The sequence below is a fragment of the Salmo trutta genome, unplaced genomic scaffold (genome assembly GCF_901001165.1).
Source record: "Salmo trutta unplaced genomic scaffold, fSalTru1.1, whole genome shotgun sequence".
NCBI lineage: Eukaryota > Metazoa > Chordata > Actinopteri > Salmoniformes > Salmonidae > Salmo > Salmo trutta.
The window spans coordinates 1,495,488-1,517,090 of NW_021823258.1; the positions used below are offsets into that span (position 1 = coordinate 1,495,488).

Genomic DNA, 21,603 nt, shown 5'->3' on the forward strand with positions numbered 1-21,603 from the left:
GCTGCCAGGTAAAACACACACACACGTACATGTAGTCACTGTTGTGTTAGTAGGACATAAAGCCCTTGGCCACTGGGTGTAATAGTTACAGGCTCCAAAACTGGCCCCACATTGTATAATCAGTTAAAAGATCTTTATATAAGCCTTGAACACAAACATTTTCCTTGAGGTACGGTATTAATCCAGAGCTCCAGCTTGGGGCTATGCAGGCACTGGGGACTCTGTGGCTCTGGGGTTAAACCATTGCCCTGAAACCCAGAGGTTGAAAGTTTAAATCTTAGCTCTTGTACTTTTGCATACAACTCTACATCTCTCAATGTCAAATCTACAACGAGAAGCACTCAAAAGTGTTAGTCTGTGGCTCTGGGGTTGAACCCCTGCCTTGCACCACAGATGATGTGTTCAAACCTCAACTCTTACACTTCAGTGTGGATTTCTGGGGTTGAACTCCTGCCTTGCACCACAGATGATGTGTTCAAACCTCAACTCTTACACTTCAGTGTGGATTTCTGGGGTTGAACTCCTGCCTTGCACCACAGATGATGTGTTCAAACCTCAACTCTTACACTTCAGTGTGGATTTCTGCCTTGCACCACAGATGATGTGTTCAAACCTCAACTCTTACACTTCAGTGTGGATTTCTGGGGTTGAACTCCTGCCTTGCACCACAGATGATGTGTTCAAACCTCAACTCTTACACTTCAGTGTGGATTTCTGGGGTTGAACTCCTGCCTTGCACCACAGATGATGTGTTCAAACCTCAACTCTTACACTTCAGTGTGGATTTCTGGGGTTGAACCCCTGCCTTGCACCACAGATGATGTGTTCAAACCTCAACTCTTACACTTCAGTGTGGATTTCTGGGGTTGAACTCCTGCCTTGCACCACAGATGATGTGTTCAAACCTCAACTCTTACACTTCAGTGTGGATTTCTGGGGTTGAACTCCTGCCTTGCACCACAGATGATGTGTTCAAACCTCAACTCTTACACTTCAGTGTGGATTTCTGCAACTCTCAATGTCAAAAACACAATGAAAAGAGATCTGAGTGTGAAGGGGGCAGAGTGTGAAGGGGTCTGAGAGTGAAGGGGTCTGAGTGTGAAGGGGTCTGAGTGTGAAGGGGTCTGAGTGTGAAGGGGTCTGAGAGTGAAGGGGTCTGAGAGTGAAGGGGTCTGAGTGAGAAGGGGTCTGAGTGTGAAGGGGGTATTTAGCTCTGGTGTAAAGATCTCACCCCATATGTTCAGGGTTGCAGGTTCTGTCACAGCTCTGGATCAGGATGTGATGGGACCATGAACTCTGCTGCAGAAAGAGTCAAGGCCACTAGGAGTGGTTGCCACGCCAACATGATCAGAGACCAGTGGTGTGTTGGCTGGAAGGGGGCGGTTCCATCCTTGTGTTCCTGAACTGTAACCTGATGTGTTTATGGAAGAAAACTGTTTCTAAATAGAGGATATTCTCTATAACCACTGCTGTTCACAGGAGGGACCCCAAGTATTCACCCCCATGAGTTCTGTCTTTCAACTATCAGCCCAACCAAACTCATGGGCTCTGTCTTGGTTTGAACCAACAACCCTGTGAATCAGGGGTGAGATCCTTCAGCCACAGGATATTCACACCTCTTTGTATGTTTGACGTTGAGAGTTGTACAAAAGACAAGTAGTGAACACATAACCTAAGGTTTGTCAACCCATCTGGGAAGATCTGGCGCAACAGAGAATTAAAGGCACTGTTCCCGTGTTCTCGGGAGACTGCATTCATGGTTAAACGCTGCATCTGTCACCGTAAATTCATAAATTCCCATTTAAAATGACGCTACAATACAGATCTTACGCGATATGGTTTGAATCCAGTCATTTAACGTTAAATAAAAACATATAACTCCAATCTAAAGTGGTCAGTATTGCAGAACCAAGTATTGAAGTTGAGGAATGACTCTGGCCCTACCTAATGACCTAAGACTGTCCCCCTCTCACAAGACAAGTCTGTACATCAGAGAGCAGAGTTTTAATGACAGCTGTAACACGGAGGAGGGTGAAATCCCCACAGACAACAGCGTGTTTCCAGACCTACTAAAACGGTATTGTAACATCCAAGTACATACAGTATATTACACAGCGTATAGTAGTACACATGAACTGTTCAGCATTCGATGACTCCAGAAGATTTGGTTACATAACTCTACAAAATGTGATTGGTGATTGTGCTGGACTATGAAGCCATACAATTGTAGTTGTGCACAGAAACAATGTGCAAGTTGGAGCAGAATGACGTGTATTGTGTCCAGTGTGTAAAACATACACATTCATCACTTTGACACGACTGATGACACTGCAGCTATATGATAACACATCAGCAAAACATTTTCAGAAATGTTTCTTGTTGACAGTTCTGGCGTCAGACATTTGGCATAGAAAAACAATCATTGGATAAATGGACAGGGTGTTAATTTCATAGTGGCCATCATTCAACTCTCTAGTACACCACCAACTAGACTGCTGACGATGAGAGCTTATCCATTGATTCAGCTGTATGCTTTAAGCCACAGTGCTGTTTCGTCTTCTCCAGCTTGTGGGAGGGGCTTAGGCACCATTTTGGTCCAATCATTCAAAGACTTCCTGGTCTGCATTCAGCACTCTGGATTCTCCATGGTTCAGGACAAAGAAGTGCTCCACATTCAACCCATTCTTCTCCATGGCCTCCCTGAGTCTCACTGGAGGCTCTAAGTAATACTGAGAGAGACACATAGACAGAGACAGTCATCTATTATCTACACTACCGGTCAAACGTTTTAGAACACCTACTCATTCAAGGGTTTTTCTTTATTTTTGCTATTTTCTACATGGTAGAATAATAGTGAAGACATCAAAACTATGAAATAACACATATGGAATCATGTAGTAACCAAAAATATAATATTAAATATTTTATATTTGAGATTATTCAAATAGCCACCCTTTGCCTTGATGACAGCTTTGCACACTCTTGGGATTCTCTCAACCAGCTTCATGAGGTAGTCACCTGGAATGCATTTCAATTAACAGGTGGGACTTCTTAAAAGTTAATTTGTGGAATTTATTTCCTTTTTAATGCGTTTGAGCCAATCAGTTGTGTTGTGACAAGGTAGGGTGGTATACAGAAGATAGCCCTATTTGGTAAAAGACCAAGTCCATATTATGGCAAAAACAGCTCAAATAAGCAAAGAGAAACAACAGTCCATCATTACTTTAAGACATGAAGGTCAGTCAATATGGAACATTTCAAGAAATGTTAAAGTTTCTTCAAGTGCATACGCAAAAACCATCAAGCGCTATGAAACTGGCTCTCATGAGGACCGTCACAGGAATGGAAGATCCAGAGTTACCTCTGCTGCAGAGGATAAGTTCACTAGAGTTACCAGTCTCAGAAATTGCAGCCCAAATAAATTCGTCACAGAGTTCAAGTAACAGACACATCTCAACATCAACTGTTAATAACCTGTTGGGGCTAGGGGGCAGTATTTGCACGGCCGGATAAAAAAACGTACCCGATTTAAACTGGTTACTACTCTTGCCCAGAAACGAGAATATGCATATAATTAGTAGATTTGGATAGAAAACACTTTAAAGTTTCTAAAACTGTTTGAATGGTGTCTGTGAGTATAACAGAACTCATATGGCAGGCCAAAACCTGAGAAGATTCCATACAGGAAGTGCCCTGTCTGACAATTTGTTGTCCTTCTGTTGCATCTCTATCAAAAATACAGCATCTGTGCTGTAACGTGACATTTTCTAAGGCTTCCATTGGCTCTCAGAAGGCGCCAGAAAGTGGAATGGGGTGTCTGCTGTCTCTGGGCGAAGAACAGCAGGAGAGTTTGTAAGTGGTCAGCCTGGGGACAGTGAGGCTGAGATGCGCGTTCACGAGACTACTCCATTTTTTTCTTTCAGCCTTTGAATGAATACAACGTTGCCCGGTTGGAATATTATTGCTATTTTACGAGAAATTGCATAAAAATTGATTTTAAACAGCGTTTGACATGCTTCTAAGTACGGTAATGGAATATTTTGCTTTTTTTTTTTTGTCACGAAATGCGCTCGCGCGTCACCCTTCGGATAGTGACCTGAACGCACGAACAAAACGGAGCTATTTGAATATAACTATGGATTATTTGGAACCAAAACAGTTGTTGTTGAAGTAGAAGTCCTGGGAGTGCATTCTGATGAAGAACAGCAAAGGTAATCCAATTTTTCTAATAGTGATTCTGAGTTTAGTGAGCACCAAACTTGGTGGGTGTCAAAATAGTTAGCCGTGATGGCCGAGCTATGTACTCAGAATATTGCAAAATGTGCTTTCGCCAAAAAGCTATTTGAAAATCTGACACCGCGATTGCATAAAGGAGTTCTGTATCTATAATTCTTAAATTATTTTATGTTTTTTGTGAACGTTTATCATGAGTAATTTAGTAAATTCACTGGAAGTTTTCGGTGGGTATGCTAGTTCTGAACATCACATGCTAATGTAAAAAGCAGTTTTTTGATATAAATATGAACTTGATTGAACAAAACATGCATGTATTGTATAACATAATGTCCTAGGAGTGTCATCTGATGAAGATCATCAAAGGTTAGTGCTGCATTTAGCTGTGGTTTTGGTTTTTGTGACATATATGCTTGCTTTGAAAATGGCTGTGTGATTATTTTTGGCAGGGTACTCTCCTGACAATCTAATGTTTTGCTTTCGCTGTAAAGCCTTTTTGAAATCGGACAATGTGGTTAAATTAACGAGAGTCTTGTCTTTAAAATGGTGTAAAATAGTCATATGTTTGAGAAATTGAAGTTATAGCATTTTTGAGGTATTTGTATTTCGCGCCACGCGATTCCACTGGCTGTTGACTAGGGTGGGACGCTCACCCAGACAGGTTAAGAAGAGACTGTGTGAATCAGGCCTTCATGGTTGAATAGCTGCAAAGAAACCACTACTAAAGGACACCAATAAGAAGAACGAGCAATGGACATTAGACCTGAGGAAATTTGTCCTTTGGTCTGGAGTCCAAATTGGAGATTTTTGGTTCCAACCGCCGTGTCTTTGTGAGACGTGGAGTAGGTGAACGGATGATCTCCGCATGTGTATTTCCCACCATGAAGCATGGAGGAGGAGGTGTTATAGTGTGAGGGTGCTTTGCTGGTGACACTGTCTGTGATTTATTTAGAATTCAAGGCACACTTAACCATGATGGCTACCACAGCATTCTGCAGTGATACGCTATCCCATCTGGTTTAGACTTAGTGGGACTATCATTTGTTTTTCAACAGGACAATGACCCAACACACCTCCAGGCTGTGTAAGGGCTATTTTACCAAGAAGGAGAGTGCTGCATCAGATGACCTGGCCTCCACAATCCCTCGACCTCAACCAAACTGAGATGGTTTGGGATGAGTTGGACCGCAGAGTGAAGGAAAAGCAGCCAACAAGTGCTCAGCATATGTGTGAACTCCTTCAAGACTGTTGGAAAATAACTCCAGGTGAAGCTGGTTGAGAGAATGCCAAGAGTGTGCATAGCTGTCAACAAGGCAAAGGGTGGCTACTTTAAAGAATCTCAAATATAAAATATATTTTGATTTGTTTAACACTTTTTTGGTTACTACATGATTCCATATGTGTTACTTCATAGTTTTGAAGTCTTCACAATTATTTTACAATGTAGAAAATAGTAAAAATAAAGAATAACCCTTGAATGAGTAGGTGTTCTAAAACGTTTGACCGGTAGTGTATTTCACTTGCTTGATAGCGAGATACTCCAGGGTTTAGGAGTGGACAGTACATGTCAGGCTAGAGAGGCTTTTTGAGCTGCCTCCCTAAGCAGAAACGTCAGACAGACAAAAGGTTCTCTCTCAAAGCCTGCCAACAGGACGACTGCTGCCGGGAACCAAACTACTTGTTTCAACATCACAGAGGCGATGTGTATGAACTAAATAAAGTAATCAAAGACTTTACTTGGACTCCATAAACAAGTAAACTCGTATGTCCCTGTGTGTTGCTTTCTGCACGGATTTAAGAGAACGGTTCTACCAACAAAGCCATCTGCTAAGGCCAAAGCATCAGGGGAAAGTTGAACGATGTCACAGATAATCAACGGTTCTTCTAATGCAAACACCAAACACATTCCTCTGCATTTCCCAACACGTGCCGATTTCAACTGAACGCAGCAGCAAGCGACCTAATATGAGTTTTCACATCTATTGTGGGACGCTGAACAATCCCACCTTTGTCTTTAGGCTGAATGGTTGAAGGGGTGTCTGACAGCGTGTTTGTTCTCATCACACAAAAGGACACAATGGAAAATATGTGTTTCTCTAAACTGAGTCTAAAAATGCAGAGGTCAGATCCGCGGTTGACGTGTTGTGACAGGGTTCATTTATTACCATGGACCTAACCTCAGTTTTAGTTCTCCTGACCTTCGGTCTCTAGTTTCAGCTGGGAGGCAGAGCAAATGTCTTCTTCCTGATCATTACATTCAGAGAATCCCATTGGATAGGCCATACATCTCTGATGTGACATGACTTAGTATTAAGGCAAAAATAAAACCCACTTGGAGTGATGCTAACAACTGATAATTGACACCAAAACCCATTTTTACAGCAGGTACATACAGTATGCCTTATAAAAAGAGATCCAGTCGATCACCCATTCAGAACTGTTCATGCTCACCTCGTAAGCTAAAGCGAAGGTTCCCCAGTGAATAGCCAGGGAGTGTCTGGCCTGGATGTCTTTGTGGATCTCCACAGCCTCCTCCGGGTCCACATGCTGTCCACGCATTACATCTCTGAGGGAGGACAAACTTGGGTTTTCTGGGTTTGGCCTAATGAAGGCTTAACAAACTTAGGGAACTTCAGTTGACTGTAATAAATTCTAAGTGAATATACAGTTGACTTTAATAAATTCTAAGTGAATATACAGTTGAGGGGAATCTAATACTACAGTCCATGATCCAACCCTCTTTCTAGAATACTACTGGGTGTGCAGGCTTTTACTCCAACCCTGTTCTAAACCTGATTCAGTTCATCAAGGTCCTGATGAACAGCTGATTAGATAAAGCAGGTGTTAGGGCAGGATTGGAACAAAAACCTGCACTCCCAGTGGCTATCCAGGGGGAGGTATGGGCACCCTTGTACTAAAGCAATCACAGCTGGGCAGGACAGCTCTACACTAGTTTCATACCTGGGCAGGACAGCTCTACACTAGTTTCATACCTAGTTACATACCTGGGCAGGACAGCTCTACACTAGTTTCATACCTGGGCAGGTCAGCTCTACACTAGTTTCATACCTGGGCATGACAGCTCTACACTAGTTTCATACCTGGGCAGGACAGCTCTACACTAGTTTCATACCTGGGCAGGACAGCTCTACACTAGTTTCATACCTGGGCAGGACAGCTCTACACTAGTTTCATACCTGGGCAGGACAGCTCTACACTAGTTTCATACCTGGGCAGGACAGGTGTACACTAGTTTCATACCTGGGCAGGTATGCGCCGATGGGTATGGCAGCCAGGTCGAATGGACCAAATCTCCTCCCTATCTCCTGGAAGGACGAGCAGTAGCCGGTGTCTCCAGCAAAGAAGAAGCGGTTGCAGGGCCCCAGGACAGACCAGCTACCCCACAGCACCTGGTTATCGTCCGTGGGGGTGCGCTTGCACCAGTGCTGCGCCGGTGTACACACAAACGTGACTTCATCGTGACCTGGCACACAGTTCTCCTCCCACCAGTCTAACTCTATCACATTCTCACACCCGCTCTTCTGCATCCAGTCCATGAGTCCCAACGGCACAAACCATCGGAGATCCCCACCGAACCGCTCGTTCAACTGGGTCACGGTGCCCGCGTCCAGGTGGTCGTAGTGGGAGTGGCTGATGACAACGGCGTCAATCCGGGGGAGTTGATCAACCGTACAAGGGGGACCCCGGTACCTCTTGGGGCCCATGAACTGGAAGGGAGATGCCCTCTGGCTGAAGATGGGGTCAGTGAGGATGACCAGGCCGTCCATCTCTACCAGGACTGATGCGTGGCCCAGCCAGGTCACCCTGAGACCAGACCCCACGGCGCCGTCTGCTGCCTCAGGGACACGGAGGAACCAAGGCTCCACTACTGGAAGCTCTTCGTCTAAGACCTGAGTAGCACAAGAACACAGACTTTAATATGGCTTGTTGGTATCAATTCATTCAGATTCATTCACCAGCTGAGACAGAGGAGGAGGAGGAGGGTAAGAAAGGCTCCATCACTGGAAGCTCTTCCTCTTTTCAACATTTCACTACTGCTTCGGTCATTTTCAAGTCACCAAACAAAATAACCAATAAAAAAAAAAAAACGCTCATTTTTGTTTTTCCGTTTGGATATGACACTGGTTGTAAGATTTGTTTGAGGTTCATTTGATGAAGTTATATCAGCATAACAATTCAAAACACAGATGATTAAACACTTTAATACATCTTTCCTCTTTATCAGAAAGATGATTGGAAATAGAGTCGAGTCGACGTTTCATTTTCCTTTAAACTATTAGGCCCTTCCTTCCTGACCACTACATGTCTAGAAAACAGAGCCAGTGTCTGAGTCGTGAGGTGAGATTGATTTACAGCCATCTAAAAATACCCTGGGTTGTTACCAGAGCACAGTGTTGATGGAATGGGAGGCCTCCTCCAGGACTAACAGCTAACCTAACTGTGGACGTGAGGCGCAGCCTTACAAATCACAGTTGATAAACTCTGACGTGCTCAGGAGATATTTAATGACAGACCTCAGGAGTCAGGACAGACAGAACAAGCTCAGTCAGGACAGGAGGTAATTGTTGGGTGTGAACTGTGTACAGTAAAAACGGATTATTCAACCTGTGGAGTTGGAGTACAGGTCTAGGCATATGTGTAATAAGTTCCTTATAATAAAGAGTGGACAGTTTGACTGACAATGAACCTTATCAGGTGTGGTGGTCTCCATCAGAGCTGGGTTTGTTTTGCAAAGCGTTTTGACAACGGCTGTGGGTGCTAGAAATGGCAGCTGAAATGAGTGAGAAAGACCTATTATATACGTCCAACGTCAGAATGTGTCTCACCTCTTTAGAGCTGGGTACATTACTGTGGTTCTTCTCCAGCAGGAAGAAGCGCAGCAGGGTGGACCAGGAAGGGAACTTCCACGTGGACCAGGGGTTAGTAAAGCGGCCATGTTTGTCCCGGCTCGACCCAGTCACCTCCTCCTCCAACCGGTAATCCAGACGGAAGCTCTTCCTGGAGGACCTGGAGGAGCTGCTCTTCCTGGAGGAGTCAATCAATCAAACGTTTTTACTGCCTATTGTGTCCAGACAGGAAATTTGGTGTGCAAACATACATATATATATATACACACACACACACACAAAGAGTCGATACAGTTAGAAACAGATGATCACAAAAGATAAAGACAAAAAAACACAGAAATATTATTCTGCAACTTCAGGAGCTGGATGGCATTAAGGTGCATGTAAAAACTGCAAAGATGTTCATTGTCTATACCTACCGAGGCCCTGCGTCCTGCAGGGTGGAGGTGGGAGGGTCACGGGGCCGGACCACGGCTGGGGAACCCTCCTCCGTCCCTGGGGAATCTCCAGGAGAGACACCCCTCTCCTCCATCAACACCTGGTTCTCATCCACCTCTCCTCCTGCTCCTCCGCTCTCCTCCATGGGGGGACAGTGTTGGGCTCCTGGTCTATAGGAAGGTTAATAAAACAAGAAATACAAATAAAAGCTTACAAATATGCTGGGGGGGGAACACACAGATATTAATTCAGGAAGAAAAGCCTGCACACAGTACAGTTAGTGTCTATTTCTGTGGTTTGTCCCTGGATGGCCGACAGCGTCTTGTGAAATCCCAGATGTGAAAGCATGTTTATTGTGACACGGTGTAACCCTGTGCAACAGTTCCAAAACAATCCTCCTCAACAGCCATCACCAGGCCGACAGCCATCACCAGGCCGACAGCCATCACCAGGCCGACAGCCATCACCAGGCCGACTGTATGTGAGATGTCAGCAACATGACTTTCACTGGCACCTATAGTATAATGTGGTCAACAACATTACTTTTTACTGCTTCCTACTTTGAATAAAGACACAGTGTCTGTCAAGACTAGCACACAGTGGACCGCACCTTTAATATACAACTGCCTGAGTCCATTGTTTCAGCTGTATCTTATCTCTGGACAGGTGGAAAGGCATCACCTCAGTCAAATGAAGAGGAAGTTACTGGTCTGCCAAATGCTAACTGACACATACACAAGACAGCAGACAAGTCTGGATAGTCCAGGTGAATCTAGGGTGAAAGTTATGATCCCTTATTGTATGTCACTTGTTAAATCCACTTCAGTCAGTGTAGATGAAGGGGAGGAGACAGGTTAAAGGAGTTTTAAGCCTTGAGACATGGATTGTGTATGTGTGCCATTCAGAGGGTGAATACAAATATTTAAGTGCCTTTGAACGGGGTATGGTAGTAGGTGCCAGGTGCACCGGTTTGTGTCAAGAACTGCAAAGCTGCTGGGTTTTTCCACGCTCAACAGTCTTGCCATGTGTATGAAGAATGGTCCACCACCAAAAGAACATCCAGCCAACTTGACACAGCTGTGAGAAGCATTGGAGTCAACGTGGGCCAGCATCCCTGTGGAACGCTTTCGACACCGAGTCCTTGACCCAACGAGTTGAGGCTGTTCTGAGGGGGGGGGGGGGCAACTAAATATTAGGAATGTGTTCCTAATGTCTGGTATAATCAGTGTATATGTCCCTCCTGCCAATCCATCTCTCTGAGCTACTGAATGGGCCCTCCATGGGGCCTTCACTGCTACCAGGAACTATGAAGCCTACAATACACGATGGTACAGGTGAACGATGTCATTTACAAAATAGCCTCCAACACTCTACTCAGCAAATTGGATGTAATCTATCACAGTGCCATCCGTTTTGTCACCAAAACCCCATATACTACCCACCACTGCGACCTGTATGCTCTCGTTGGCTGACCCTCGCTACATTTTCGCCAAACCCACTGGCTCCAGGTCATCTACAAGTCTCTGCTAGGTAAAGCCCCACCTTATCTCAGCTCACTGGTCTCCATAGCAACACGCTCCAGCAGGTATATTTCACTGGTCACCCCCAAAGCTAACACCTACTTTGGCCACCTTTCCTTCCAGATCTCTGCTGCCAATGACTGGAACAAATTGCAAAAATCACAAGCTGGAGACTTATCTTCCTCACTAACTTTAAGCATCAGCTGTCAGAGCAGCTTACCGATCACTGTACCTGTACACAGCCCATCTGTAAATAGCCCACCCAACCACCTCATATTGTTATTTTGTTGTTGTTGCTCTTTTGCACCCCAGTATCTCTTCTTGCACATCATCATCTGCACATCTGTCACTCCAGTGTTAATGCTAAATTGTAATTATTTTGCTACTATGGCCTATTTATTGCCTTACATCCCTAAACGTACTACATTTGCACACACTGTACATAGATTTTTCTATTGTGTTATTGACTGTACGTTTGTTCATCCAATGTGTAACTCTGTGTTGTCTTTGTCGCGTTGCTTTGATTTGATTTATCTTGGCCAGGTCTCAGTTGTAAATGAGAACTTGTTCTCAACTGGCCTACCTGGTTAAATAAAGGTGAAATAGCCCCATTCCTGTGTCAACCCTGTTCACAGTAGTTTCTGTTTGAAGCGCTGTGTAGTTGTCCACTGGTCCTATTTACCGAGTCCCCTTACAACGTACGCACTCTATACATTTCACGTTGCCTACAGTGGAGCTCTGTTGCACGTATTGGCCTATTGAATGGCTTGAATGGACCCATAATAAACCACCAGAGAAGTACAACAAATGTTTCTTTGTTGATCCGACCAAGAACAAAACAAACGGATCACTAGAAAGAATTGCTGCTATATATCGAGAAGATTTATCGCGATAATAAAAACAGACAGGGTTCTTTCTATTGACGAACCTAAAAGAGAGAAGGAGGAATGTGGTGAACTAAGCGGAACAACAGAGACAATCGATCATTCGCAGCTTGAACGGTCAGCCTACGTCACAGTCACAACAACGCAGTCAATAAAATACTACCTGAAAACGGATAGAATAAGTCAAGGGCGACTTGTAAATCCGTCAGTGGCGCGACATTTCTTCTGATATTGTTACAGCGAGATATCCGCAGAACTGTGTGGGAAAAGTGCCCAGCAAGTACGGCCAATGTTCCACAACGCACTGGTACAAGCCTACCAGGCAAGGCTTCTGACGTCGGTGAAAAAGCCTACCATGTGACGAAATTACAGCAGCCTAGCCTATTAAAATCCTCCTCTTTTCGATGCAAGAAACTACGTGCCGAAACTGCCCATTCATTTGCAATTGCAATGAAAATATGATTATGAAATACGTCTAAAAATAGCTTAAAACATTATTTGGCGGAATATCTAAACTAGACCGTTGGTCAATGGTGCACGTATTAATCCTATAATAATGCACTTACAGACTGGAGATCTTTACCCAAGTGAGCGAAGACACCAACTAGCAGCTGAAAGCTCCAAACATAAATATTTATTGACAAGGCCCAAGTTGACAAGTTACAGTACAAAGTGAAGGTAACACGTCAGCACAACAGTGCACTGGGGCGCGTTCAGCATGACGCAACGTTTTGGAACGTTCAGATAGCCTATTTCTATGTAAAAACAAACATGCGCCTGACATGTAGAATAAGGAATCACATCAGCTCTATTCCGGACATTTCTATCTGCGACGTTCGAGAACGTTTGGCAACCGAACATGGCCCTGTTTAGCCAATTGGACGTGTTTACGTGAGTGAGCCACAAGTGGATACATTGTAGCAAGTGAAGCCACCCGAGTAGAAGTACCGAGTAGTTCGTCTTCTGTTGAATGAGATGTGCACTTAAAAGAATACACATCGAACCCCTATTTAAAAGTTGTTTTGTACGCTGACAAATAATCACCTTGACAAAGTGCCCTTCGCTGTGTTCAGAGCACGTGCGGCTCGGTGAATACACCTGGAAAGTGGACTTTTCCAAACTCGTGGAGTGAAGATGCACTTGGAAGCAGCCATAGTCGGAATGCGTTAGTTAGTTGACTTGGTCTAGTTGGCCTAACCATAATTGCTTAGATTACAATTCTAGAAACATCAAACTAGTAACGTTATTGTGTTTACAACAGGAACTCTTGACAGTTGGTGTACAGTAAATGAGCTACTTCCTTACTTCCTTGGTCACGCATTTAAAGAAACAGCCATGTTGGTAAAATGAATTTAATAGTGCAATCAATATCACTTGGCATTAAAAACATAGATTTATTTTTTAAAGTTGCAAATATGTACGTGCAAAGCTTAGATTTCTTTGTCAGAAGTCCAAACTCTTTCATATTGCAGCTTCTGGCAATGTAGCCCACACTGGTCATTCAAATGCCCCCTCCTTCTCTGTCTCCCCCCAACACTCTGGATTCTCCATGGTTCAGGACAAAGAAGTGCTCCACATTCAACCCATTCTTCTCCATGGCCTCCCTGAGTCTCACTGGAGGCTCTAAGTAATACTGAGAGAGAGAGAGAGGGATACAAAGGGAAATATGAACAGTATTAGCTAGGCGCTTTCCTTTGCACTGGGTAAAAAAATGAGTTGGAAGAAAACTATAGAGAAAGAGAGAGAGAGCAGAAGAGTTGGAGATGGAGGGAGGAGATGGAGGAGATGGAGAGGATGGAGAGGGAGGATGGAGAGGATGGACAGGGAGGAGATGGAGAGGATGGAGAGGGAGGAGTTGGAGAGGATGGAGAGAGAGGATGGAGAGGGAGGAGAGAGGAGTTGGAGAGGATGGAGAGAGAGGGAGGAGTTGGAGAGGGAGGAGATGGAGGAGTTGGAGAGGATGGAGAGAGAGGATGGAGAGGGAGGAGTTGGAGAGGATGGACAGGGAGGAGATGGAGAGGATGGAGAGGGAGGAGTTGGAGAGGATGGAGAGAGAGGATGGAGAGGGAGGAGAGAGGAGTTGGAGAGGATGGACAGGGAGGAGATGGAGAGGATGGAGAGGGAGGAGTTGGAGAGGATGGAGAGAGAGGATGGAGAGGGAGGAGTTGGAGAGGATGGACAGGGAGGAGAGAGAGGAGTGGAGAGAGAGGAGTTGGAAAGGGAGGAGATGGAGAGGGAGGAAACGGAGAGGGAGGAAACGGAGAGGGAGGAGATGGAGGAGAGGGAGGAGATGGAGGAGATGGAGAGGGGGGAGAAGGAGAGGGGGGAGATGATGGAGATGGAGGAGATGAATTTTGGAGGCCAACATATATTGTGGATGTAGGCTTATATAATGGCTGAATATATAGAATGCTCACCTCATTCTATAGGAGGAGAGGGAGGAGATGGAGAGGGGGGAGAAGGAGAGGGGGGAAACGGAGAGGGAGGAGAGGATGGAGAGGGAGGAGATGGAGGAGAGGATGGAGAGGGAGGAGATGGAGGAGAGGATGGAGAGGGAGGAGATGGATGAGAGGGAGGAGATGGAGAGGGGGAGAAGGAGAGGGGGGAAACGGAGAGGGAGGAGAGGGAGGAGATGGAGAGGGGGAGATGATGGAGATGGAGGAGATGAATTTTGGAGGCCAACATATATTGTGGATGTAGGCTTATATAATGGCTGAATATATAGAATGCTCACCTCATGAGCTAATGCGAAGGTCCCCCAGTGAATAGCCAGGGAGTGTTTGGCCTTAACGTCCTTATGAATCTCCACAGCCTCCTCTGGGTCCACATGCAGTGACTTCATTACGTCTCTAAAGAGAAATAACAATATATGGATGGATTGAATTTGGATCTGGATGGTTAACAGTGTCCATCCATACCTGGGCAGGACAGCTCTATACTAGTTTCATACCTGGGCAGGACAGCTCTACACTAGTTTCATACCTGGGCAGGACAGCTCTACACTAGTTTCATACCTGGGCAGGACAGCTCTACACTAGTTTCATACCTGGGCAGGACAGCTCTACACTAGTTACATACCTGGGCAGGACAGCTCTACACTAGTTTCATACCTGGGCAGGACAGCTCTACACTAGTTTCATACCTGGGCAGGACAGCTCTACACTAGTTTCATACCTGGGCAGGACAGCTCTACAGTAGTTTCATACCTGGGCAGGTATGCACCGATGGGTTTGGCAGCCAGGTCGAATGGACCAAATCTCCTCCCTATCTCCTGGAAGGACGAGCAGTAGCCAGTGTCTCCAGCAAAGAAGAAGCGGTTGCAGGGCCCCAGGACAGACCAGCTACCCCACAGCACCCTGTTATTCACATGAAACTGTTCACATTTAGGCCATTTTAGTGGATGCTCTTACCCAGAACGACTTACAGTCTGTGCTTTCAACCAAGGTAGGTAAGACAACCACATATCACAGTCATTGAAAGTAAAACTCTCCTCAATAAAGCAGCTATCTGTAAAGTAAGGAAAGCAACCTGTTATCGTCTGTTGGGGTGCGCTTGCACCAGTGCTGGGCTGGGGTGAATACGAACATCACTGTATCCTGGCTGACACCACTGGGGACAGGGCTGGGGACAGGGACAGGGCTGGGGACAGGGACAGAGACAGGGCTGGGGACAGGGACAGGGCTGGGGACAGCGACAGGGCTGGGGACAGGGACGGGGACAGCAACATGGCTGGGGACAGGGACGGGGACAGCGACAGGGCTGGGGACAGCGACAGGGCTGGGAACAGCGACAGGGCTGGGGACAGCGACAGGGCTGGGGACAGGGACACAGCTCTCCTCCCACCAGTCCAACTCTATCACGTTCTTACAGCCACAGCTCTGCATCCAGCCCTGGAGTCCCAGAGGGACAAACCAACGCAGCTCGGCGCCGAAGCGCTTATTGAGGCTGCTAACTGAACCTACGTCCAGGTGGTCGTAGTGTGTGTGGCTGATGAGCACAGCATCCACCTGGAAGAAGAACACTTTATTTATCAACTGGAAAAGTCCACGGAAATGTGTTTTCATCTTTTTTTAACTCTTGAGACACACACACACACACACACACACACACACACACACACACACACACACACACACACACACACACACACACACACCCTCAAGTGTTTGGAGGCACCTCACCTTGGGTAGTTGATCTACTGTACACGGCGGGCCCCTGAACCTCTTGGGCCCAATGAACTGGAAGGGAGATGCCCTCTGGCTGAAGATGGGGTCAGTGAGGATGACCAGGCCGTCCATCTCTACCAGGACTGATGCGTGGCCCAGCCAGGTCACCCTGAGACCAGACCCCACGGCTCTTGACACCTGTGTGTATATATATATATATATATATATATACAGGACCAGTCAAAAGTCTGGACACACCTACTAATTCCAGGGGGTTTTCTTTATATTGACTATTCTCTACATTGTAGAATAATAGTGAAGACATCAAAACTATGAAATAACACATGGAATCATGTAGTAACCCCAAAAAAAGTGTTAAACATATCAAAATATATTTTACATTTGAAAGTCTTCAAAGTAGCCACCCTTTACCTTGATGACAGTTTTGCGCATTCTTGGCATTCTCTCAACCAGCTTTTATGTTATATATGTATACGTTATATTATTGTTAAATTGTTCTATTGTTTTCATGGACCCCTGGGAACAGTATTGCAGACTAAAAGAGATCAACAAGAAACAACAACATGAAATCAAACCTCAGGGCTCTGGATGAAGTAAGGATCCAACAGGGGAAGTTCACAGTCTAACTCCTCAACACAGGGACACACAAACGCTTGGTAAGTAACAACAAATACCTGGCTGAAAAGGATTCAGCACACCTTTGATGAAAGCACTTCAACTCCTTGTCTGAGGTTGAAATTCATCTGATGTCTAAATAAATATCATTTCATGGGGTTGTCATGCATCATCTACTAGGATACATTTCTATGCAAATTGCTAATAGGATCTAGAATGAACAAGCAAAAACAAGGCAAAAAGCCAAGATGTTAAAGATGGGATTCGTACCTCTTTGGAGCGGGGTACGTTGCTGTGGTCCTTATCTAGTAGGTAGAACCGGAGCAGGGAGGCAGAGGAGGGGTAGTGCCATGTGGGCCAGGGGTTGGTGAAGCGACCGTTCTTCTCCCTCGTGGATCTGGTTATGACTTCTCCCTTCTCCACATCTTGACCCTCCCGGCACGTCCCCCCGGTGGTCCAGGGATGGCGTGTTGGGTGGTCGTGGTTCCTCTCCTGTCCCCTGGGCTTCCCCCTGCTCTGCCATGGCCTCGTCCCTGTTCCTCTGGTCTGTGTAGGACACAACATCAAGTTCTGCAGTTGTTCTGGTGCTATATCTCTTGACAGAAGTTCTGTGAGTCAACTGGACAGATTTTTCAGACAGGTGCTGCATAAATGTAGAGCTGAAAACCCATACCAGGAAATTGGACCCATAAGGTAATTGTTCTACAGTGAGGGGGAAAAAAGTATTTGATCCTCGGCTGATTTTGTACGTTTGCCCACTGAAAAAGAAATGATCAGTCTATAATTTTAATGGTGGGTTTATTTGAACAGTGAGAGACAGAATAACAACAAAAAAATCCAGAAAAACGCATGTCAAAAATGTTATAAATTGATTTGCATTTTAATGAGCAGGGGATCAAATACTTTTTTCTCTCACTGTATAAAGTCATGCAAGATAGCAACAATAGAGGTCACTTAACCATTTGCTAGGCTGTAATATAATCTTGGCCAACAACTGTTTCTTATTGTTCCTGTAAACTTGCTACCAGTTTCCTTATAACTTAGGTAAGTCTCACCTTGTGTGAAAACTTTTTCCTGGAGTTCAAAGGGCAATTACTCATATCACCCAACCACAATGGATTGATTCACAGATGGTGTAAATATGATTAATTCATTTTGAAAACTTTAAATGGATTACAATAAATCAATTGATTTGAACATTGAACATGATTCAAGCTTCCCGTTATACCAATGATATATCAATACTAACATATGTGGTATTAGTAAGATATAACTATAGAAAACAACACTGAACCCCTCAAAATAAACACACATCTATACATGTCTATAAAACCTTCTAATGCAGATATCAGATGTGTGCAACCTGACTGAATCATCTCTTACTTTATCCTGGTCCAATAAAGAGTTCTCTCCTGCACCTTATCCTGGTCCAATGAAGAGTTCTCTCCTGCACCTTATCCTGGTCCAATGAAGAGTTCTCTCACCTTATCCTGGTCCAATGAAGAGTTCTCTCACCTTATCCTGGTCCAATGAAGAGTTCTCTCCTGCACCTTATCCTGGTCCAATGAAGAGTTCTCTCCTGCACCTTATCCTGGTCCAATGAAGAGTTCTCTCCTCACCTTATCCTGGTCCAATGAAGAGGTCTCTCCTCACCTTATCCTGGTCCAATGAAGAGTTCTCTCCTGCACCTTATCCTGGTCCAATAAAGAGTTCTCTCCTCACCTTATCCTGGTCCAATGAAGAGTTCTCTCACCTTATCCTGGTCCAGTGAAGAGTTCTCTCCTGCAGGGATTAGAGACGAGCTAAGACTACCTCTTAACAATGTCCTCCTCATGTACGGTAAGACCAGCCAGTCCTGCGGGGCTCTCCCTAAAGCCTTTTGTTTCAGACAATTCTTCCTCATTGCACTTTATTACTCAGAATGAAGCCTGTCCATATAAATGATTTCCACACACTTATTGCGTCACTAGGTAGACAGTTGCACTGCATGTCCCTTCCATTACCACCAGGTGTCACTCTCCTTCAGTACAGTGTGTGAGGGCTCAAATACAAGATAAACCGAAGCAATAAGCCATCAATGATAATTATGACACAAATAGAAAAACAAACCAGCAGAGACAACACTTAGTTCCATTTTTTATTTTGCCATGCTACAAAACATAGGGGGTTGTTGTCAGTGATGGAATATGTATGAACAATGTTGTAGACATCTAAATACACGGTATGGTTTTTCCTCTGGTCAAAATATACTAACATTCTGGTAAACACATATTTCCAGAACAGAAAAATGCAAATATCAAAATCGTCCCCCCCACCAATGTAAAGTCCATACAATATGAAGTTATTATGTTTCCCCCCCCCCACCAATGTAAAGTCCATACAATATGAAATCATTATGTTTCCCCCCCCCCACCAATGTAAAGTCCATACAATATGAAGTCATTATGTTTCCCCCCCCACCAATGTAAAGTCCATACAATATGAAGTCATTATGTTTCCCCCCCACCAATGTAAAGTCCATACAATATGAAGTCATTATGTTCCCCCCCCCCACCAATGTAAAGTCCATACAATATGAAGTCATTATGTTCCCCCCCACCAATGTAAAGTCCATACAATATGAAGTCATTATGTTCCCCCCCCCCACCAATGTAAAGTCCATACAATATGAAGTCATTATGTTCCCCCCCACCAATGTAAAGTCCATACAATATGAAGTCATTATGTTTTAAACAGAAGACCCAATGGGCTCTCACTGGTTGAATCAACAAAATTACGTTCAACCAACGTGGAATAGATGTTGAATTGACGTCTGTGCCCAGTGAGTAATTAATTGTTTCACTCACTGCATAGTTCTTTATAGTGTCTAGTGGTCTGAGACCAAAACAGAGGAAATAAGGAATGTTTACATCGTAAATGGAACCAATGGAACCCATTCTAGAACTCTGGGAAAATCATCATATTCTAGAACTTCGGGAAAATCATCACATTCTAGAACTCCGGGAAAATCATCACATTCTAGAACTCTGGGAAAATCATCACATTCTAGAATTGAAAAAAGGAGTTTGGCAAATAATCAATTTTTTCCACTAACAGTTCCTTTCTTTAATAAACAATATCTATTAAACTACTTTTTGTACAATTCCTATAGTTTATGAACTCTTTTAAAATGTAGGTAGAAAAAAATATAATGCAAGTTAGAACACAATAATAATGATTTGTACAATATGATACAATGAGAGAACAGATAACAGAAGATGAAACGTTGGAACCCACAGTCCTCCTATGAAACATGGCTGACGGACAGCATCGTGTGGTAAACACTGTGCTTTTCTGTTTTCCTAGTTCACAACAACGTTTGGAAGGAAAATTCAGACTGAACTAAGACATTCAACAACAACCACCAGGGAGCCCTGTACAAACTGACTATTGTTTGCAGGGTGAGGGTCAATTCCCTCTCAGTTCTGTCAATACAGGAAGCAAAACTGAAATTCCAATTGACTTTCTGAATTGACTGAATAGTAAAGTAAATTGGACCCCAACCCTGATGGAAGGAACCTGGAACATGATGATGTCACACAGAATACCAACGGTATGATTTGGGTACTTTCAGTACAGCCAGCACGAACAAACACATTATTACAGCTTCATTGTGGCCATCATCATTTGGCATTTATAGATACACACCATCTGTCTGTACTTAGTAGTGGCTAAAGTGACTGTGGTACCAAGACGTCGACCCCGAGACACGGCTGAAGACTCCAGGCTTAGGGTCAATTCCATTCCGTCAATTCAGAAAGTAAACCAAATTCCAATTCCACATTTTCCTCATTGAAAAGCATTAAATAGAATTGGAATTTCAGTGTACTTCCTGAATTGACTGGGATTGAAATGGAATTGAGCCCAACCCTGGTAGCTTCAAATACCGACATGAATGTTGACTTGAACACCATTTCAGTTTATGATCAGCACTATAAAGGATTCGTACCAAGAGAGATTGGTGAGGAGGTCCGTCATTCAAAGAGACCTCGCTGTTTGGCACATCACCGCAAGCTAAACTTACACAGGCACTTGGAATAAAAGGTAGCCTGGGTACCAGTCTGTTTGTGGGGTCATGCCAACGCCCTGTCACTCATTGTTTGGCCTGACAATGACAGCAAAGGAGTAGACAAGAGCACAGACTGATCTGGGACCAGGCAAGAAGTCAAGGTGTTTCACTCCTTCTTTAATTAGGTATCAAATGACCTCAGGAATAAAATAGTGTTATATTGGTGTGTACCTGGTCTACCATCCTGGTCTACCATCCTGGTCTACCATCCTGGTCTACCATCCTGGTCTACCATCCTGGTCTACCATCCTGGTCTACCATCGCTCCCCTTTCAGGTAAGCTTTCAGTATAGCCTGGGTACCAGTCTGCTTGTGCCATCATGCCACTCCTTGTCATGACAAAGACTGCACAAACAGATGTGGGACCAGGCTACTTTCAGTACACAGTGTAACTCCTTGTGAAGTAATAAGACATTTTAAAATCAGTTTTTGAAATTTATTGCAACAAATCTACAGCCCTTCTGTCTTCAAATGTTGTTGTTTTTTTCATTCAGTTTGGAGGTATAACAAAGTATGACATCATCAACAAGGGTCAGGTTGAAGGTGCAACTGAAGACGACGACAGACGACAGTGGTTGCATCCCAAATGGAACACTATTCCCTACGTAGTGCACTCATTCTGACCAGAACCCTCTGGGCCCTGGGTCGTTATGCACTCATTCTGACCAGAACCCTCTGGGCCCTGGGTCGTTATGCACTCATTCTGACCAGAACCCTCTGGGCCCTGGGTCGTTATGCACTCCTTTTGACC

General features: G+C 44.5%; 3 protein-coding genes across 7 annotated transcripts in view; all 3 read right to left on the reverse strand.

Annotated features, from left to right (window-relative positions):
• Positions 1 to 1,985: 1,985 nt before the first annotated feature.
• LOC115189954 (N-acyl-phosphatidylethanolamine-hydrolyzing phospholipase D) lies at positions 1,986 to 13,214 on the reverse strand. 2 transcript variants are annotated; one of them, XM_029748479.1, is made up of 6 exons: positions 12,988 to 13,214; positions 9,521 to 9,709; positions 9,081 to 9,279; positions 7,495 to 8,144; positions 6,685 to 6,799; positions 1,986 to 2,729 (listed from the first exon to the last, which is right to left on the reverse strand). In XM_029748479.1, the coding sequence occupies exons 1-6, from the start codon at positions 13,095 to 13,097 to the stop codon at positions 2,601 to 2,603; spliced, it is 1,392 nt and encodes a 463-aa protein (XP_029604339.1). In that variant the 5' UTR covers positions 13,098 to 13,214; the 3' UTR covers positions 1,986 to 2,600. The 2 variants fall into 2 exon arrangements, with proteins under 2 accessions (XP_029604339.1, XP_029604340.1); XM_029748480.1 differs by lacking the exon at positions 12,988 to 13,214 and adding an exon at positions 12,107 to 12,269.
• A 108-nt stretch (positions 13,215 to 13,322) lies between these two features.
• On the reverse strand, positions 13,323 to 17,192 carry LOC115189937 (N-acyl-phosphatidylethanolamine-hydrolyzing phospholipase D-like; the record flags this gene model as incomplete). Its single annotated transcript, XM_029748446.1, has 8 exons — positions 13,323 to 13,576; positions 14,678 to 14,792; positions 15,150 to 15,299; positions 15,472 to 15,539; positions 15,765 to 15,950; positions 16,125 to 16,307; positions 16,706 to 16,759; positions 17,016 to 17,192. Coding segments are annotated over 8 exons (1,065 nt in total), but the record flags the coding sequence as incomplete, so codon positions are not given.
• Positions 17,193 to 19,825: 2,633 nt separating this feature from the next.
• The window catches only part of LOC115189951 (fibroblast growth factor receptor substrate 2), a 64,011-nt gene continuing 62,233 nt past the window's right edge, over positions 19,826 to 21,603 (reverse strand). For all 4 annotated transcript variants that reach the window (XM_029748475.1, XM_029748474.1, XM_029748473.1 and 1 more), the window contains exon 7: positions 19,826 to 21,603. This exon is cut by the window's right edge and continues 1,618 nt beyond it. The gene's annotated coding sequence lies outside the window, so the exon portion shown is untranslated.

Bases quoted from the DNA above. Each gene is read 5' to 3' on its own strand.
- LOC115189954 (XM_029748479.1), bottom strand. From the start codon at position 13,097: ATGGCTGCTTCCAAGTGCATCTTCACTCCACGAGTTTGGAAAAGTCCA. The intron at 9,710-12,987 runs GTGATTATTTGT...ACCTTCCTATAG, and splicing joins GCGAAGGGCACTTTGTCAAG to ACCAGGAGCCCAACACTGTC. The intron at 6,800-7,494 runs GTATGAAACTAG...GTCCTCCCTCAG, and splicing joins ATCGGCGCATACCTGCCCAG to AGATGTAATGCGTGGACAGC.